The sequence below is a fragment of the Eurosta solidaginis genome, chromosome 3 (genome assembly GCF_040869045.1).
Source record: "Eurosta solidaginis isolate ZX-2024a chromosome 3, ASM4086904v1, whole genome shotgun sequence".
Taxonomy (NCBI): Eukaryota; Metazoa; Arthropoda; class Insecta; order Diptera; family Tephritidae; genus Eurosta; species Eurosta solidaginis.
Window position 1 is genome coordinate 3018338 of NC_090321.1, and position 19718 is coordinate 3038055.

The 19718-nt window shown below is 35.4% G+C and overlaps 2 protein-coding genes across 16 annotated transcripts in view; one reads left to right on the forward strand and one right to left on the reverse strand.

Annotated features, from left to right (window-relative positions):
- unc-104 (kinesin family member unc-104) overlaps positions 1 to 5051 on the forward strand; it is a 104609-nt gene extending 99558 nt beyond the window's left edge. For all 14 annotated transcript variants that reach the window (XM_067770380.1, XM_067770384.1, XM_067770383.1 and 11 more), the window contains 4 exons: positions 1385 to 1574; positions 1659 to 1795; positions 1858 to 1959; positions 2671 to 5051. In XM_067770380.1, the coding sequence (XP_067626481.1) occupies positions 1385 to 1574; positions 1659 to 1795; positions 1858 to 1959; positions 2671 to 2767 (526 nt within the window). In that variant the 3' untranslated portion in view covers positions 2768 to 5051. The remainder of the gene's footprint in view (positions 1 to 1384; positions 1575 to 1658; positions 1796 to 1857; positions 1960 to 2670) is intronic.
- DCTN2-p50 (dynactin subunit 2) lies at positions 21 to 10848 on the reverse strand. Of its 2 annotated transcripts, XR_010950458.1 has the most exons (5): positions 10676 to 10848; positions 10058 to 10541; positions 9555 to 9995; positions 8859 to 9137; positions 21 to 1982 (listed from the first exon to the last, which is right to left on the reverse strand). XR_010950458.1 is itself a non-coding variant. In XM_067770395.1 (4 exons), exons 1-4 carry the CDS (start codon positions 10709 to 10711, stop codon positions 8953 to 8955), a joined length of 1146 nt encoding a protein of 381 aa, XP_067626496.1. In that variant the 5' UTR covers positions 10712 to 10848; the 3' UTR covers positions 8723 to 8952. The 2 variants fall into 2 exon arrangements, 1 of the variants encoding a protein (XP_067626496.1); XM_067770395.1 differs by lacking the exon at positions 21 to 1982 and having other exon boundaries at positions 8723 to 9137.
- Between the last annotated feature and the right edge of the window lie 8870 nt (positions 10849 to 19718).

Sequence of the window (19718 nt, forward strand, 5' to 3'; positions counted from 1 at the left end):
AATAAGCAAATTTTTCAAACAACGGTACAGAAAGGGTTAATTCAAAGATGTCGCCCTGTGCTATAAATATTAATCTTATATAAAATGTTTAAATAGCGCTGCAAAAATCGCACACAAACATTTGAGCCATTCCCATTTGAAACAGCAGCCAGTCCAATTATGACTGATACTAGTTTATTTCAAACCATTACCATTAGCTGCTGAATATATGGATTTGCTGACTAAATTTAGCTGAATAGTAACAACTGCCTTGTAAAATTAAAGTTGAACTCTGTAAAACACTTCCCAGTGCTGAATACTTTCTTATAAGCTAAAAATTTGTATAAGACCGGTTTTAAGAGTGCATATTAAGCGCACTATGCGTTAAAAAAATGCCAGTTCTAAAAGCGTAAGCCAACTTCTTACCAGACTCTAAATGTGCATTCTAGTTTATGGGTTGAATAATATTAAAATACTTGGCCCGCTCTTTAAAATTCCAATTTTTTCTAATTCTTCGAAAGTTTGAAATGCTGCTGAATATGCGCACGAAACATTCAGCGCTATTTTTAAGATGCGTTCTATAAAATTAATATGAGATTACGCTGTAAGTATCAAAGTTGAATGTGCTGAGTGCAAAAATCTCTATTTGTGGGTATAAATTGTTCAAATTGTTTATTTAATAATATACAAAATCTTATGACGTTGTTTGCTGAAAACATTTGTTTCGATTGTTATCAGTAAATTAATTCAAACTTTAACTCAAAAGCTCGTAAAATATAGCAAAATGGGAAAAACTATTTGCTGAATTAACTTAAACCGTTTCATAACATGTATTAATTAGTCATACCACACGAAACATATTTTTTTATGTACCAAATTATCTGAACAACGCGAATTCGAAGTAAAAAAAAAAATTATGAGTTAGCTGAAGCTGAACAGCACGAAATTAAGGTTAATATAAAAACAATTTAAAATTCGACTATAACAATTCTCAGAAGCATAACAACTTACTACCGTTGTTTGAAAAATCCTGAAGTATAGCGAAGTTGTTGCTTAATTAAATATTTGCCTAACTAACTCACTACTCTAACAACTGATCACCATATTTAATTCACACGCATTAATCTTGTCTACTAACAATAATATTCACTTACATATTTTAATACAATTTTTGCTTTACAATTTTCACTCACATTCTCCTCTTTTTTACCAACAAAATATTTCACACCTTTAACCTACGTAGGAACATACAAAGATATGTTTTTGTTGTAAAATAGAAAACGTATTTACCCACCCTTTTTAACCTCTCAGTGTGCGCTTTTCCATTTCACCGTTTTCACCTTAATCTTACTCGGCTATTTCCAAAATTCCTCGTTAACTCATTTCTTTCAAATTTTATTTTTAGGTTATGTTCACCTGATCGTGCTGATGCACCCAATGGCTGGGAGGCACCAGCACCTGCAACACAACCAGCATTACCGCTTCGTTTATATGTTCCCGAACTAGAAGAGATTAGAGTGAGTGCGGTTGTAGCGCGTAAAGGTTTGCTTAATGTTTTGGAGCATGGTGGTTCCGGTTGGAAGAAACGTTGGGTGGTAAGTTGACGATTTTGGTAGTAGGGAAGAGCTCAACATATCAATTGCATACATTTATTAAAATTTAAACTTCTATTTTACTAGATTGTGCGTCGCCCTTATGTGTTCATCTACAAATCCGAGAAAGATCCAGTGGAGCGCGCAGTATTGAATTTAGCAACAGCTCAGGTAGAATGCAGCGAAGATCAGGCGGCTATGGTTAAGATACCCAATACATTTAGGTAAGTGTGTTTAAGTTATTTATAGGAATGACTCATTTATAACAATTGTTTCAATATTTCAGTGTTGTCACTAAGCATCGCGGTTATCTGCTACAGACGTTGGGCGATAAGGAGGTACACGATTGGTTGTACGCCATCAATCCACTATTGGCTGGACAGATAAAGTGAGTTGCAGTTTTTAGACAACCTATAAAAAAAGAAAAGGGCTTCAAATTTTAACATAGTTGAAATTTTATTAACTACTAAAGCGCTTCCAACGAACTATCTCAGAAAACATTTGTATGACACCCTATATCATAATTCGGTTGAATAACGGCCTATCTCAGAATTTGTTTCATCTGAGCTCAAATTCAATACATTTTGACATTTGCTGTGGCGTTTATGAAAAAAATCTAAGATAAGGCGTTCTTCAACCAAATTCCAAGACAGGGCGTTATTGAAACAAATTTAGAAATAGGTCGTTATTCAAACGTTCTATAATATATAGCATATTTGAAACAGCAGCGGGGGTAGGGTGGTATTTCACACATCTGCTAGTATGAGGTAGCGGGAGATGGAGTGAAAAAGGGAGTTGGACTGGCAGCGGGAGTTATAGAGTGAGGTTAAGAGGGAGGCGTAGAGTGTAATATGGGAAAGAGAGGGTATTTTTGTAAAGGAATAGAAATTTAGAGAGGAAGAGGAATGGAAAGATAATGGATAAGAAGGGAACGAAGGACCATTTGTAAAAGGCAGGCATGCCTTACTTCGGACAGAACAGTAGTAGTACTTAAAATCGTACGAATGGGCAAATTTCCAAAAAAAAAAAAAAAAAAAAAAAAAAAACATTTATTGTTTAGCGTTTAAAACAATTTTTTTTACATCAATTTCTTTTTTAGGTCAAGACTGGCACGTCGCACATTGGAGTCGGCATCGCAAACAGCATCACAAATCCAAGCCACAACGGCGTCAAATGCACAACCAAACAATAAATGAGATACAATTACGATGGAATCCGTATTAGTGTATTAAGGGCAAACAAGTGTTTCTGAACAGTATATGCAAAAATGAAAAAAAAACACAAATACAAACAAAAATATTATATTATAATTAAGACAAAAAAAGAAAGAAACCCAAAAATTATATATACGAGTATTAAACGATATAAATATGTACATGAATTGAAGTATATAAAGAATAATATATATAGAGGAAAGCAGGCAAGAGAGATAGAGATGGAGAGAAAAGGAGTTAAGTGAGAAAAAGGAACAGAGGCAGGGAAGGAAAGAGAGAGAAGTGTTGACAGCAAAACGTGACACAAAAATGGCAGAAGACGTTAAAGTAGAATTAAGGAGGAAAAAAATGCGAAGAAAAATCAATTCAAAATGTATGTAGATTACAAAAAAAATGTAACTGTACACTGGGAGAAAATTAAAAGAAAAACATATACATGCAAAATATACAATAATGTAGTGCAATAAATAAGTGTGTAGATGAGGTAGCGAAGATTTGAAGAGCAAAAGAAGAATAGAAATAGAAAATAATTGGCAACAGAAACATTTTGTCCAAAAAAGCATAGGATTCCATCGTAAAAGCATTGAGGCGGTGTTTGGGATTTCTTACTTCAAATTGGCGTTGTGGTGCAGTTTTTAAATAAATAGGAGCATTCATTGGTGGTAAACAGTTAACTTATTTAATTGTAAAATTGATTTTTGTTGTTGTAAATTTTCTAATTTTCCTAAAGGCAAAAAAGGAGGTGCAAACACACATATTTAGCGCGAAAAAAAATATATAAAAAAGTATTTACTCTTCTACTCTAATTGTATGAAAAACAAAAAAGAAAATAATAATTTAAAAAGAGAAAAACACAAAAATTGCAAAAATTTAAATACGCTTCACTGTTGTCAGAAAAAATATAAAAAAATGTTAAACATGCAACACGAACAAAATTTTTATTTATATTCTAGAGCTGTATTTATTTATTTTTTTTGATATTATTAAGTGGCTAATATATGTAGATATATTTTTTAAATATTGTTATATATCTTTTTTATGTATGAACGTACTAATTTTATTTATTCTGTAAATACTTAAACATCTCTACGTGTGTATGTATGTAAAAAATATTGCGTTTTGCAAATGCATATTTGAAATTATTTAACTTTTACATATTTTTTTATTATTCATAGAAAAGAAAGCTAAAATTTTAATTTTTTTTAGCTTTAAATGTACTATAAATGTAGGCAATAAACGCAAAGTATTGTAAAGAGCGAAAAGAAACAAAAAACAAAGCATAGCAAATAAGATACTATTTATGTAGTTGAAATTTCGTTAATATAATTGGTAAAGCAAAATATGGCGAGCGAGCTAAGAGATATACCAAAAAATACATGATTATTACGGTTTGCGGGGATGATGAGCTGAATGTGAACCGAAAAGCGCGAAAACAGTTATGGATGTATGAATTTACAAATTTGAAACAGCAACACACTAAATACTTTGCTCCGACTTATTGTCGAAATAATGGCATTGCGTTTAACATTTTTTCGGATATCGTAGCCGATTTTTTGCGAAGTTGTTTACAAAACTGTCGAAGCGAAATCGGTTATTAGACGAAAACAAATAAAATATTTGGTTTGACTAGTTTCGGCAGGCTTCGAATCGTTCTCTTCCACATAAGAACTTAAAATTTGAAAAAAAGTTTAAATCGCATTTGGTAAAATTTTAAACAGAAATCCACAACTGTTTTCGAGTTTTCCGATTTGCATTCCGCTCGTAAAGTAAACGTCGTTTACAGTAATAGCCATGCATTACACAACCAAAATTGTTTGTATTTATTTGTAGGCAATTAAAATAATTTTAAATATATTAATTTAAGTACATGAATTTTAAATATGTAAATGCATGCTTTATTTTCAAACATATTTAAACATTCAAAAAAAGAAAAAAAAAATTTGAAATTAATAAATGTTTTACAAAAATTTAAATTTATGTATGTAATTATAGGGCGTCTTAGGCGAACAAAACTTAAGATAAATAAATGCACTAATATGGATTCCACAAAATACTAAAAATATGAGTATTTAAAAATGTATCCTTATTTACAAAAACAAGGACAACAAAAGAGGAACCAAGTAATATATGAAATATAAAAAAAATAATTAATAATGTAATAATGCTTTCAGTTAAAAATGATATTATTTATGTTTTTTTCAACAAAAGCAAATTAAACCAATACCGATTGAATTAAAAACTGTTTTGTGATTTAAAAAAAAAAAAACACTTATTTTAAACACACCCTTAAAGCAAATACTTTTACACCTGAAATAAGCCGTATTTCGAAATCCACTTAACTTAAAGCAGTTTACATAAGGTTGCAGCAAACACACATAGGCGTTAGAGACGTGGGTACCACATTACAGTTGAAAAGATGGTTGCTGACATGTGGAGACACATTACATGTAGAACATACATAGCGCAGATAAGAATTTAACCTATTACAGTATCCAGATCGAAGTTATGCCAGAGTGGCTTGCGTTTCCCTTGGAAGTATTCTTACCTAGCGTTTCTCAGTCTTTGTCTCAAGTGCAGCCAGCAAGGGACTTGAAGATTTTGTTAAGGTTCTAAACTGTAGGTACAATTGTGGCTGCATAGTTGTCAGCATAACACCATCGTAGTGGATTATCAATATTTCCTACACTTGCAACAACCATATCCTATATAATGTCGCCGACGGCTTGTTCGCTTATAGAAGGGCCAAACCTGTGCTCGTTATCAGTCATCGGCGTAGGAAATAATGGTGACTCCTTCTGGTGAGGAAGGCAGCTTCGAAACATAAAAATTAAACAAAAATGGGGATAGGGCACCACCCTGAGGCAGCCTCTTGTGTTTCTAAACTGGACAAATGCTTTCCAATACTTCAAATGGTTTACGGTTGTTGTTGTTGTTGTATCGACAGGTTTACTCCCGAAGGCTTTGGGGAGTGTTATCGATGTGATGGTCCTATGCCGGACACAGATCCAGTACCCTCCGGTAACACAGCATCATTAAGGTGCTAGCCCGACCAACTCGGGAACGATTTATATGGCCACATTAAACCTTCAGGTCATCCCTCCCTCCCCAACCCCAAGTTCCATGAGGAGCTTGGTGTCGCCAGAGCCTCGTCTGTTAGTGAAACGGGATTCGCCACGGATAGGTGAGGTTGACAATTGGGTTTGGAGAACCTATATATTGCGCTGCAACCTGAAGGGTTGCGCTACACAGCCCCTAGAATCTGGTATTCTAGTCGCTTCTTACGACAGGCATACCGAACCCGCTGGGGAATGGTTTACGGTCTACCTTTCGGCATAAAAGGGATGGATGGACCCCTCATTATCTTGCGGAAAAGAGCTGTGATACACCGTTGTAAGGCCTAGCGCTACGAGTAGTGTTCTATGGTGGACTTTTTTAATCAAACCGCAATTTGTTTAAGTATTAAAGGCACTTAGCGCGGTGGTAATGAATGCTATACAGTTTTCGAAAGCCATGCTGATGGTTTGCGGTGAAATAGCATGATGAATTCGATTTATTGCTTTTCCTTCAAGTCTGCGCAACAAAAAAATATCACTCCCACAAACAATTTTTGGAATACCAATACAAAAATAAATATGTATGTGTGCAAGGAAAAACGCCGATAATGTCAGAAACAGTTATACATTGTAGGTGTTTTTACCTGGGAGCTCGTGTTTCGCTCAAAGCAATGACTTAAATTAAGTATTAATTATATTAAATACTCCTGCGATATTGTCTCTTAAAAGCTTTTGGTGCTTGAAAAAGAAAGTTGCAAAAATAATACTCAAACCTTTCAACAAAGATGAAAGCTCCTTTAACGAAGCGGTTGTTCATGAGTCCTTGGAAAGCTTAAATATTTTTGGTTTATTCTATGGTACGCATACATTTAAAATTTGCTAAATAAGTTAAACAAATACTATAATACATCAGACACCCCAATATACGTAAATTATTCATCGCGTCGCTCTTTTGGCCTTAATATATCCTAAGCTTTCAAAACTATTTTAAATGTAAGCTGCTAAAAAAATTGTATCTGGCTATTTAATGTTATTAAATTTTTCATTTCATTATTTTTTTTGCTTTGTCATAAATGAGCTTTCGGGATTTTTTTACTCAATCAGTTTCAGGCGCTTTTATCACACAAACTTACATGAGTTTGGATGCGAAGGCGTTTAGCGCACTTGTTTACAAGTCAAAGTGTATCTAACGTCAAGAAAAAGCTCACAGAATGAGAGAGCTTAACATGAGATGAAGCTCACTGTTACAGCGCAAGCTTTTATTCAAGTGCTTTCGTTGCTCACAACTGGGGAGCGAACGTTAAGCGCTTGCAAAGTAGAAGGTTTTATTTGATTTTTCAAAATAAATTATAACAAATTTTGTGAAGAGAAAGTAAAAGCCCGTAAAAAGGTACATACATTCATATACCGCCACCTTACCGAAATTAAGTTTCTTACAGATTTCGGCTTGATGTATGTATTAGAAAACACCCTCACTAAAAGTTTTAAAGTGCTACTACCAATAACAAAGCATTAATGATACTTTAAAAAGGCATAGAACGTGAAAGTAAAATGTTTTTTACTCTTCCAGTAAAATTTTAAGTTTGTTGGTTTTGCTTTTGTGATTTCTTTGTATTAAACCAATTAATTTACTATTTGGTAAGAGTGTGAACTGAACATAAAATTAAGTTGGAAAACAATTAGCTATGCAGATACACTGAAACAATTTTACACTTTCTTTTATGTATGAAATATTAGAATCAATAATAAGTTATTTGATAGCATAACATAAAAACAATTGGTATATATCAAAAGCATGATTGTACTAAATCAAAAATAAAAGAGGACATATTCATCCAAATCAAACATATACTTATGTATGTAATTGTCAAACCAATTCCAAAATAAATAGTAAAAATACATATAATATATAGCGGAAACATATATATTAGCACATATAAACACATACATACATTTATACAAGCATACATTTTAACATTGATACATGCACTCACACATCCATATACATATATTACATTCAACATTCTTCAGTCAACATAGATATATATGAATTAAGTACATAGCAAAATGACAAGAAAGAAAATGTATAACTGTTTTTAGAACATAAATACAGCAGTTATGAAGAAGTGCAGATCAATAAACACTGTGGAGACGTTTTATGGAAGCGAAAAGAAGAAACATTTTATGAAGATATGTATACTTGAAGCAGTTAGTATATATGTAAGGAAAGTAAAGCGAGCATAATATATAATAACTTATAAGAAATGCAAACATTTAAATGAAAAGTGAAATGTATGAAATTTATTCAAAGCTAAGTATGTAATATCTGAAGGTACTATACGTGAGCGTATCACTTATATTATTTATTATTATTATTACATTGATTATTATTATGTATTATGATTATAAATAAAAAGGCTTTAAATAAAAATTGTAAAATATTGAGGGTGTTTCATTTAAACAGAAAAATATGTGATTGAGGTGAATTCATTTAGTTCGAAGTTCTAAGATGACGCTCTTTATTAGAAAAAGTCCTTTCATACAGTAGGAGTTTACTTTAAACACAGTTCTTGGAAATGAAGTAACTTTTAAAATATTTTCCATATTAAAAACTTTAGGAAAAAGCTTCCAAAGACAATACATTAAGATTAAAGTATTATTTGCTTAAATTATCTTAACAAAATAAAACCATGGCGAACGCGGTCAAAGCAAAAAAAGAAACTCTATGATGTTGTTGATGGAGCGAAAAAGATAATCCCCGAATATTTTGAGGAGTGTTATCGATGTTGATGGTTCTTTTTCGGATATAGATCTGGTACATTTAATTCACAATTTAATATGACCACATTAAACCTTTTAGGTCATCCCCAACTCAGCATAACAATTGTTTTCAAAGCGCTTTTTTTCTTCAAAGCATGTTATTATTATTTATTACCATACAAATGTTGTTGCAGCTTGGTGCAGTTTCTCAGTTTTTCAAAAAATTATAGATTTACAGAATGATAAATTACAATACTTGCATTTAGGCGAATTTTGATGAAAATTAAATAAATATATCCAATCACTAATAGTTGCTTTAATGATAAGATTTCTTATACGCTCCATTGTCTTGCTCTACTTTTTGCTAGCGATCGCTTGAACGCGCTCCTCCACTTTAGCCACCTCCTTGTTAATAGTTTCAAGATTGTGTGCGAATGTTTCCTGTACTGAATGCAACAATTCTTTGTTGCTCACCAAGCTTGTTGTAATTGTAGTTTGTTTCTCTTCAATCTCAGCAATTATTTTAGCAAAGTTCATAGCTGAATGGTAAAAGATTTAATTATTAAATTAGTTATTGCTGCTGAAAAAACAACGAGTGGCAAAATAGCTATTACTGAAGGCTGACTCAGTTAAAGGTATGCTAAAATCTCTCGGTGGAGCCCCCACATATTATGCTGAGAAAAATAGGTTTAATGAACAACTGGTTATGCTCGCAAATTCTGCATTTGTGGATATGAGTATAGAATGTATGATTAAAGCCGATTTAGAAAAGGTAAGAGTCAAACCCATTACGGTATCCGACGAGGCCGCAAAAAAGAGGGATTTGTTTGGGTATCACGAGAAGTTTTTTTAAGTAAAATAAGCAGCGGATATGGTTAATATACCCAAATGAAAGAAGACTAACAAACCAGCCGAAACATACTAAAAGAAGAGGTTTCTTTTATTAAAAAACTTACCATATTTGTGCAATGCCTCAAGCGCTTGCATACGTTCAATAATGTCAGGCAGTATCTCCGCAACTGGTTCAGTACGCTTGGCTATGTCATATAATTCAGTAACTTTTTGATCACGTTTTGCATCTTCAGAAGATCCACTAGATTTTTCAGCAATAGCATCCATTTTACTTATTAAAGAGGTGAGACGTGATTCAATGGTATCCAACTTATCGACTTGTATTAATGCTGCCTTTGTACTGAGTTGATGGACTGCCTCCAAAACGTTCGAGGTATTCGTTAAAGCTGTAAGACGGCTTAATTTTTCGGGCTGCACACCTATGGCCTGCTCAAGTTGATGTAAACGATGTTCGAGTTTTGCGATGCGTGCAGATGCCGCCAAATCAGTGCCTGGAGTTGGTATGGCGGTGAGTAGACCAGATTTTTTAAATTCTTCTACTTGACCTGTGCAAAACGTATGGTGGAGATTATGAATAAAAGTGATTAAATACATATTTTGTACTTACTTATCAACTGCTTCACTTCCTTATCTGCTGCCGTGGGCACTTGCTCTTTACCCAACACCTGTTCCAATCGTAAGGAATCCAAAACTTTCTTTGCCGTTGCTATAACAGTTGCCACTGCATCGTACGATTCTTTTTCTTCTTGGGCAATCTTACGATCAACTTGCAGAGTAGCCACTTCATCCATCAACTCATTCATTTCACATTGTAGCCGCCTGCACTTCTGCACAGGCGTTTCCTTTTCACCTACGCCTACAAGCTCATATTCACTAGAACGTGCATCATAGCCTTTGCAAAGGCGTCGACCAATGCGATCCGAAAAGTCGACGCTACCATCAAGTGTAGCGCCCCGAAAACGATTGTATGAATCGCGTGTAGAGATATGCAAGCGCTCGATGGCTTCATTCGCAGGCTCCTCTTCGTAGTAATCAGAAGTTTCTTGCTCTTGATTATCTGGCGTCTCATACACGTCGGGTTGGTCATAAGTCTAGAAAGAGAGAAAATAAATAAGAAATAAATTTAAGTTCAGCTGGGTGGTGCCCCAAACTTCCAGTGCAAAGGAAAATTGGCCGGAATGAGTCAGTTTTTATGGTACACTCCAATTGTAGTTTGTGTACTTACAATGCCAGGTAAGTTCTCGAATTTCGGATCCGCCATTATGATACCCAGTTTTGCGTTTTTCTTTTAAGAAATCCGTAATCCTTTAAATTTTAAAGCGTATAAATCGCTGAAAGTTTTGCAACAAATTTTCACTCGCGAAATACACAAACTACGTCAGAAATGTCAAATAACTGAATTCATCGCAGAGTTGAATTCTTAGCGCATAAAAACCTGAATTGGAGTAACATAAGGTGACACAAATGATTTTTATTTTAATGAATGGTTAGCGAATGAAATAGGGAAAATGAAAGGGAAATTATTCAAAAATACAAGTTACAATGAAGATGCTAATTTTGTTTGCTTATTTTTTTTTACTTTTCTTAAATAAATAAATAAAATTTAAAAATGGGTTAAAAAATAGTTCCACCTTCTTCTCTGTAATAGATACAGCTTTCCTAAATGGAGAAAATGGAGACAGCCACGAAATTGCTAACAGACAAGAAGACGCTGTCAATTAGACTGGCGAACCCCTTTCCTTAATTCAAACACCCCAAAATCGCAGTAGAGGAAAGCAACCCCCCCACGGAGACGCGCGTCACTCTAACTCAGCTTCGATCTGGATACTGTAATACTGTAACAGGTAGAACTCTTTAAACAGAATCATTTTAATTGCAATGTGTTGAAACTGCAAGTATCCTCGGTCTACCTTTCCACTCTACGTTACTTGGCATAACCATATAAACTTTGCAGGGAACCCAAATTGAGCCAGTTTTCTTTCGCGGTGTCAAACTTTTCTTTAAGGGGACAAAGAAATGGTCCCCGCCGATATGCCAATGATGGCTCTTCTCTAGGATATGTGGTGGATAGTGGACATATCTGATCTGAGCCCGCACTATAAGACCCAATCAGTATGCTTACAATAGCATCCAGCATTTTTCGCTTAATACGTAACATATGACCTTAAGTATATGTTCCTGCAGGGGTATGGCTCGGTCTTAGCACGTGTATTCCGGCATATGGTGTAGCAACTTTTGCGGGAATAGTGCAGAGCTGAGTAGAGAATAAATTAGCTGTTTGTTGAGAAATTAGACTCTTAGTTATTTCTGTACTACGCTGGTGAATTCTGAATCATCGCTTGTCCGGTCTTGATAGATGATATTTTGCGTCGGCATACTACTTTGGGCTAGCGCATATCTCCAAAGATGCTGGCAGCGGGTGGCTCGGCCATTTTAAACTTCCAAACTAAGTGTCGTCGATCCACAAATATTTTGTTCTGTTCTATGAACCAGAAAACTAATATACTCTTGACCTTTCACTCAAGCTCATAAGCTTTAAATATTTACTGAACGAAATTTGTAAAACTTTCAATTTATCAAATAAAAGCAGATTAGAGCTGTACGCTTAAACACCTTACAAAACTTGAATGTGCTGCGCAACGAACCGGCGAGTTTTTGCATAATCTCCAAAGCATTTCAGCAATGATCCTACCCAAGTGAAGGGATTGCACAAAACTACAAATAAAAAAAATTTAAACAGGAACAAAAACCACAATAAAAAAATAAAAGAACAGCCAAATTTATCATAGCGCTGCAGGTGGGTTGGTGAAAGAATATGGGTTTGAGGATTGTGGTACGCTTTCGAGCGAATAATAACATTGCCGACAGCAAGATAAAACATTTTAATGCTTTTATCACAATTTCCGACTCTAAGCGGTTGAGTTTTTGTTGCAATTTCACTTTGATGTATACTGCTATTTGCGCCTTTCTGTTTCCATCTAGTCTATTGTCCTGTCATCGTAATCGCTGTGGCATCGTTTAAATGCAGCGCGCTATCCTTATTATCCTTGAGGCAATGACAGCAAACGTTAGCAAACTCAGCAACAATAAGAGCTAAAAGAGTACCATTTGTAACCGACTGACGTACATTGAATCTGGGAAGATAACAACAAACACGTTCATAAGTAATGTATAGCGTGTTTCACGAAATCACGATGGTCAGCAATTCATCAAACGTGCAAGGTTCTACCTTAACCACATGCACGCCAATTTTTGCAGTTGTACCAACAAATGGCAACTAAAAAATCTGTCATCCATTTCAGTGGATTAGTGGCAATGACCCAACAAAGGTGTCATATCATTTCGGGAGCTCAACTAGTGAACAAGACTAGATAAGATTTTCTCGTATAGGAAACGACTTTGTTTCTCACTTTCCTACTGAAGTTTTCTGATAAAATGTAAGGCGCGATAACATCCGAAGAGATTTTAGGACAAGCTTCTTTTCCAATTTGCGTCGTGCTCTTTTCAATTTTTGCAAAAAATTGAGGGGAGCATTTTTCTGGATGGTGATACTTGCGCTGGGATATGAACCCAGTCTTTTGGTATGGTAGGCATACTGTGGCCGCCTGTTGCTAAACTACACATTTTTTTACCTTTATGTATCTCAAAATACGGCATTGTATACGCCCACAAATTTGCATTGTTGTTGTTAGTGCTATTGTTGGTGGGCTCTTGGGTTAATCAAATGGAAAAGCACAATTCAAAGTGAGATTTAAATTGAAAAGCTCCCCCACAACGTACATATTTGTACCTACATGTATATTTATCTACATAGAAAACGCAAACAAACTGTAAAAGAAAAAGAAGAAGAATATTCCACACACCTAAATTTAGGGGCGAGACTTGTGTGTAACATAAACCCAAGTAGTTTGAGGCAGGTCCCCAAGTTGTAGCCGCAAAGTGATACGTACATATTTGCTTTACTATATTTTGGCTTCGAATTCTACTTATGTTTTCTGTTCTGTTGTTATTGGTGTCTTTTTTTAAGGAAAAATTTGATTGACTTGGCAGGGCAGGCAGCCAAGGTGAACTGACTGAGTTGGAAAAAGTTCTAGTTGTTGGTGATAAGAAGTGGGAAGTTGAAGGACACAGCGACGATATATCATATTTGAGTATCAATATCTATGTGTGTGTGCGTTAGACAGTCAATTTTTCTTTGTGAATGTACAAAAGCTTTCACTTGAGTTGTTCGAGATGATTTCACATAAATCTACATTCATTGCGCCTGTTGATATGCTACATATAGAAGATTTTCAAAATGTTGAATTAATGAAAATAAATCTTTCGCTTGAGTAGAACTTTCACTGAAATAAAAAAAAAAAGAAAAAAAAACTTGGCGTGTTTTACCTCCGAGGAGATTTTGGTCGAGCTTCTCTACCAATTTGTCACGTGCTCCTTTTAATTAAAAAAAAAAAATAATTATTATAAATGTAAGGCGCGATAACCTCCAAAGAGATTTAAGGCCGAGCTTCTCTTCCAATTTGCGTCGTGCTCCTTTTTAATTTTTCCTACAAATTGGCGGGGCAGGACCTACTTGTTGTATGCCGACTCCGAACGGCATCTGCAAGGCAGATGAGTTTTCACTGAGAGCTTTTCGTGGCAGAAATACACACATTGCCATACACTGCCGAGAAGCGACCCCGCTTAGAAGCGGAGCATGCTACCGTCACACCACGGCGGCCCTCATAATTGTTCCTATAAATTGGCTGGACGGGACCTACATTTTGCGAGAAGTTTCAAGATAGGTTTAAATCCGGGAAAATTCGTTGAAATATTCACTTCAACTCATAGACCGTTCCATCCTGTAAAAAACGACCATAGTCCCTTATAGAACTTACTATAAAAAACAAGGTTCGCGTCTTTTGGAAAGGCCAATCTCTATAATCTTAGCTTCTTACGAAACTACTCAAGTGTTTTGAAGGACGATGTGTGAGTCCTAATGCTGCTGTGAATTACATTTGCTTTTGTAAGGTGGCTACTAAAAATACTTAACAAAGAGCTAGACAAGCGTGATGCGACTGAAATTTGTAACAGGGGCTGCATATATGAGGGCAAAAAGTTGCCAACAGGCTTTTGATTTCCATGGGTATCAAAACTCATCTCGTAAAGCAATTGCAACTGTTAAAGCAGTGACCGTTCAAAAAAAAAAAAAAAAAAGAAAAGGGACCTCTATAAATCATGAAGTTGCTACAGTTTCAATATCACTCTAAAAAATAGGTCATTCCAATTTTTTCAATTGAGAACTTAAGATACGTAATTCATTCATGATCGTTAGAGTATTTACTTTACACTTCGATAGCAAAGGATTTCCTCATCCAACCCTTACCGAGTTTGTTTAAATATTTATACTTAAATATCTTCAGACTCATAATTTTTAATGTAAATACCAACCCAAATAATTCACAAAACTGCAAGCTTTTATGAGCTTGTGGCATTTGAATACGAATTTTAGAAAAATTAAATTTATCTCAGAAGACCAGCAGGTGGCTACAAATTCTTATTTACTATATTTGCACTTAATCAAGACATTTAAAGTCTCAAAATGTTCGGCATTATTAACAAAGCAGTAAAATAAAACTATTTTACAGTTACTTGCTGTGAATATTTGCAGGATTTGTAAATGAAAGCTTTCTAACGCAACTCGCACTTTGGACAACCAACAAATACAAAACTGACTATCTCACAAGTGCAAGAAGTAGAAACAGTGAGAGTGAGAGGAAGTATTTTTGTCTTCAACCATTTTGTAATTTTGCATTTTCAGCAAAAATTTATTAAACCCTCCAGGAGACCACATGTAGCAAAATAGCAGCTGGCTCTAACATAACTTGAAATATATGCGGATTGGTGTACAAATACATTTAGTCCAGTATTGTTGTAGCTGTTGGAAGTGCTGGTGCAGTTGGAGAGTGAAAAGTTCTCGAAATGTTTTTGTCATAACTAACAGATTACAGTGATTATTTGCATCATGCACTGGGAGAAAAAATTTGCTAATATATTAAAAGTTTCACACAAAGCTCGCTCAGTGTCCAACGTTTAGTTCGGCTATCCATTGAATACAAATGTCAATATTTTTAAATTGCACTTTTTACAGTTACGAGACAGTGCTCCATCAGATGTCTCAACCCACGCCCATTTTTACACCAAAGTTGGAGAAGAAAATTTGAGTGGACGAAATAAAATACTTTACTCTCTAGCGCCTCCAGTTTAAATCCTATGACAGTAGGAACTCTCCACCGGAGTACAGCGCATCTTTTTCTCGACGAAAATCTCATGCATGTAATTTTGGACAAATGATATTGACAATAGAAATGAGTGTGGAGATAGAATATAGATGATAAGGGAACGCAAAGATTTCGTTTCTGTCCAGAATGGGTACGCCAAATAGGCTCTCTAAGTAAGAGTTTATTGTTATAGCATTCAGAGTGAAGTTTTGTCAGCGAATTGAAGTTCGGGGGACTCTTTGCAAAAATGAGTTGTACAACTTAAACGTAGATACCTAAATAATAAAGGGAGTCAAAATCCGAACAAAAAAAAAAAAGAAATATACTGGAGTGTGCTTTGTAAAACAAACTCATTTAAATTTTCGTTGTTTAGATCCGACACACATGGAAATGCTATCAGATTGTGTTTTAAGCTTTGCCGTGGGATGTTTAGGTGTTGAATGCCTCAACAAGCTCATAAGAGAGCCGTAACCACAATTGAAAATTATGATGACCATAAAGATGTGGGAGATAATGACAATGCTTACAAATATCACTGCGGTTACAAAAGTAAAGGAAATAGGGGAAATGGGGACAGAGAAAAACGAGCTGAGAGAAAATAAAGGGTAAGAAACCCGAACCGAAATCAAAAGTGGACCGAGAACCATCGTGAATCCGTAGAATAGTAGAAAAAACCAAAGTTTCTTTGAAAACCGCCGTACCAAGCATAGCTTTAACACATAATTGCATACGAAGTATGCAATGTGTAAAAGATTAAAATATGCAAAAAGAAGGCAATTGGGAAAGACTTTACAACAGGCATGACGTAGCTGAATGCGTTTACAACCATTTCAACTATCGTAGGGGTGCGAGTTCGACTCCCACTCCCGGGAGAAAAGGCTTTGAAGAGATTTACAAGGTATAATCGAAACAGCTGTCGCCTTGTCCGTCCTGATGTCACGTTGTTTAAATTTTTCCCAAATTATTAAATAAAGTAGAAAGAACAGTTGACTTAACTGCCAAATATACGCTCAAGAATAGATCGGTATCGGGGGCAGGATTGATTTAAAAAAAGGGATTTTGGATTAAGAATTCCTTTTTGCCGAGATACAGCAAAAATAAGTACAATTTGGGGTACTCAAATTTTTTCAGTGCGTATATATTCCTATGTTAAAACAATTTTTGGACATGGAAACACACAAATCTGCTTGAAGTTTAGTTCCTCTGGCATTTGCTTATGGTCAAAGTGGGAGTTCTTCGATGCTATAAACAGCAAAAACAAATGGAAAAACAAAGAATGAGGAGATAACTGTAAAGTTTGAAGGAAATAAAGCACGATCACAACATTCCTTCCTGTTTACCCACATATTTGTATATGCAAAAGGCAAAAAGACTGTCCAGTGAAATATTTTTTGCAATAGTGCCGTGTCATTGTTTTACTTAATAACGGCAAATATTTGCATCATCTTTGCAATTCTACAAAAACAAAAAATGAGTGCAAAACAAAACAAGCTTAGTGAGTTTTGAAATACCGCCGAGTAGTTGTTTCTTGCAAAATGAAGACATATTTTAATGTGGAAGTAAATTTATAGTTTTTTGACGATAGGTGGCAACTTGCCCTATTTTCTGAAAAAATGAGTGCTAATTCCATTATCATAAATTGACGCTTAACCGCCTAGGCGATTTTGGATGTCTGTAACAAGTATCGCCAGCTATCCGTGTAGCGCGATAACTGACGCTAATTGGAACTTAGCTTTTAAATTGCCTACTCTGTTCAAAGTGGATATTCTTAATAAGAGTTAAGGGCCATTTGAATTCCAAGCTGACGTTGTTAACGCCCAAATGGACGAAGTCCTTCACAGACTGAAATACTATTTTAGCTAAAAATGTTTGTGATTCTTCGAACGATGAATGGGAGGAGGGCACCGAAATTGGTAACAATCTACAAATGGAAAAAGGGCGGGAATGGAGCTATGATCGAAATATCTTCGACTTAAAAGCGGAGGCATTTATTATACGAATAGTGACTTGACTGCTGTAGAATAGAGATCCAGGTACGCTACCTAGTTTCTTCTAAAAAAAGGGGAAAAATAATTTTTCTATAACAATCATCCTTCAATTATGGCTTATAGCAAAAAAATCACTCTGCACAAGCTTTCTTTGTCGATGTTCAAGACTTCAAACAATGCCAATAAGATGTCTGTGAGCACTTTTTATAGATAGTCCTAGAAGTAAGGAAATGTAAGGAAAGTTGGCTTTGCTACTATTCAAATCCCTATGGGAAAGGTAGGAGCTCAATTCTGCACCCGGCTCCAACTGGCGACATTAAGTTCGAGTGGAAGTGTGCAAGATCTCACGATTTCTCTCTTAACCTGATTTATTCACATTTTGTTTCAACTTCGAGTTCGCTCATAAAGTGGAAACAAAAGTTACATAAGCTAAGACCGAACTTAGTTGCACTACACTACACGACCAAATATTGTTTGCATGTATTTAATGGAGAAATCCAACCGCAGCACCCCCACGCGACGTGACATTGTCAGGGCCGTAGAGAGCCGAGCCGGGCCCCTGGGACAGTTCGCGTTTACGGCCCCCTAAAAAATAAACTCAATCCAGTAAAAAAAATGACATAACATACATAAATTTTTCAATTCACATTGTCAGTTTTATTTCATATAAAATAAAAATTACTGGAGCACTTACATAAATGAAATGTTAGATTTCATTGTTTGTTTTGCTTACATTAACTTTTTCTAAATATGTACATTTTAAGAGCTTGAATCAGCCATAGAAAACCTTCCATGCTTTTTGGTCTGCGAATATGGAAATTACCGATTCAAAACTAGTGCTGCGAGCAAGGCTGGACTCCAACGCCAATGTTCCAATTGTCAAGCGATTTTGGCTCATAGCAGAATGTAAAAAATTTTTCACGCGAGACAATAGACTAAAAGAACGCTCCCCTTCAGCCACACTGACTGAAAGTGTGCAAAATATTCTTAATGCTATGCAGATGTTAGGAAATAATACTTCCATCTTCAAGTCATGAAATCTGTTCAGAAGTTGAAATGGTGTCAGCGAATCACAACCCAAATTTGCTAAGTGGATGGCTTAGAGATGAATGATTTCATCTATTAGATCCGTAGAAATATCGATGCCTTTTCTCTGAGCTCTTCTTCCGTCAGATCCTGATACTTCCACAAAAAACTAAATTTAATCGCAACGTCATTTACGGCAACGAAACGTCTTGTCATGTTACCAATCAAGCAGTCCAAAAGGACGTAAAAAATTTTCTGTTTGAATTGAGTTTCGGAACCACACTCAGGTGATTCGGCAGGTAATTCATCGAACTGGCGCTTTCTTTTCTTCCTTCTTTATCTGCAAAGGTATTCACAACTCCTATACTACCTGCCAGAACTTTACATTCTTGAAGTATGATCGACCATTGATCCCTGAACTTCTTCAACTCATCAATCAGGCTACGTATATTTTCCACGTCCAGTGTGGCATTTCTAGATTGCAGTACCAGATTTCGATGGTTGATTACCGTCAACACTTTTAGCCAAATGAAGGCTAAGGGGATACACTAAAATGTCCCCATATATGCTTCAATACCTTTCAAATCCGTTACTGTTTCCGAACTCAGATTCAAAAGGTTGATTTCATTAATAGCTTTCAATATTTGGGGAATGTGAGTTGGGAAAGGTTTCACACTATCCACACGAGCAGACCATCGTGTTTGTGACATGCTGTGCAAGGAGCAATTAGTTTTTTCCCATCTCTGAGGGCTTGCGTTAAAGATATTATAGATTTTCTGCGTAATACCGAAAAATGTGTTGACTTCTGCACAACAATCAGCAGCATGCACTCCACATAAATTTAAAGTATGACAAGCACAAGGTGCAAATATTGCCAGGGAGCTATCTCTCAGGATATTACTCTGCGCTCTTTTGTAATGACCGCTCATATTACTGCCATTATCATACCCTTGCCCACGGCAGTCATCCAGGGGAATATTGTTAGTTGAAGCAT

Bases quoted from the DNA above. Each gene is read 5' to 3' on its own strand.
- DCTN2-p50 (XM_067770395.1), bottom strand. From the start codon at position 10,711: ATGGCGGATCCGAAATTCGAGAACTTACCTGGCATT. The intron at 9,996-10,057 runs GTAAGTACAAAA...CGTTTTGCACAG, and splicing joins GGAAGTGAAGCAGTTGATAA to GTCAAGTAGAAGAATTTAAA. The intron at 9,138-9,554 runs GTAAGTTTTTTA...TTTACCATTCAG, and splicing joins TGAGGCATTGCACAAATATG to CTATGAACTTTGCTAAAATA.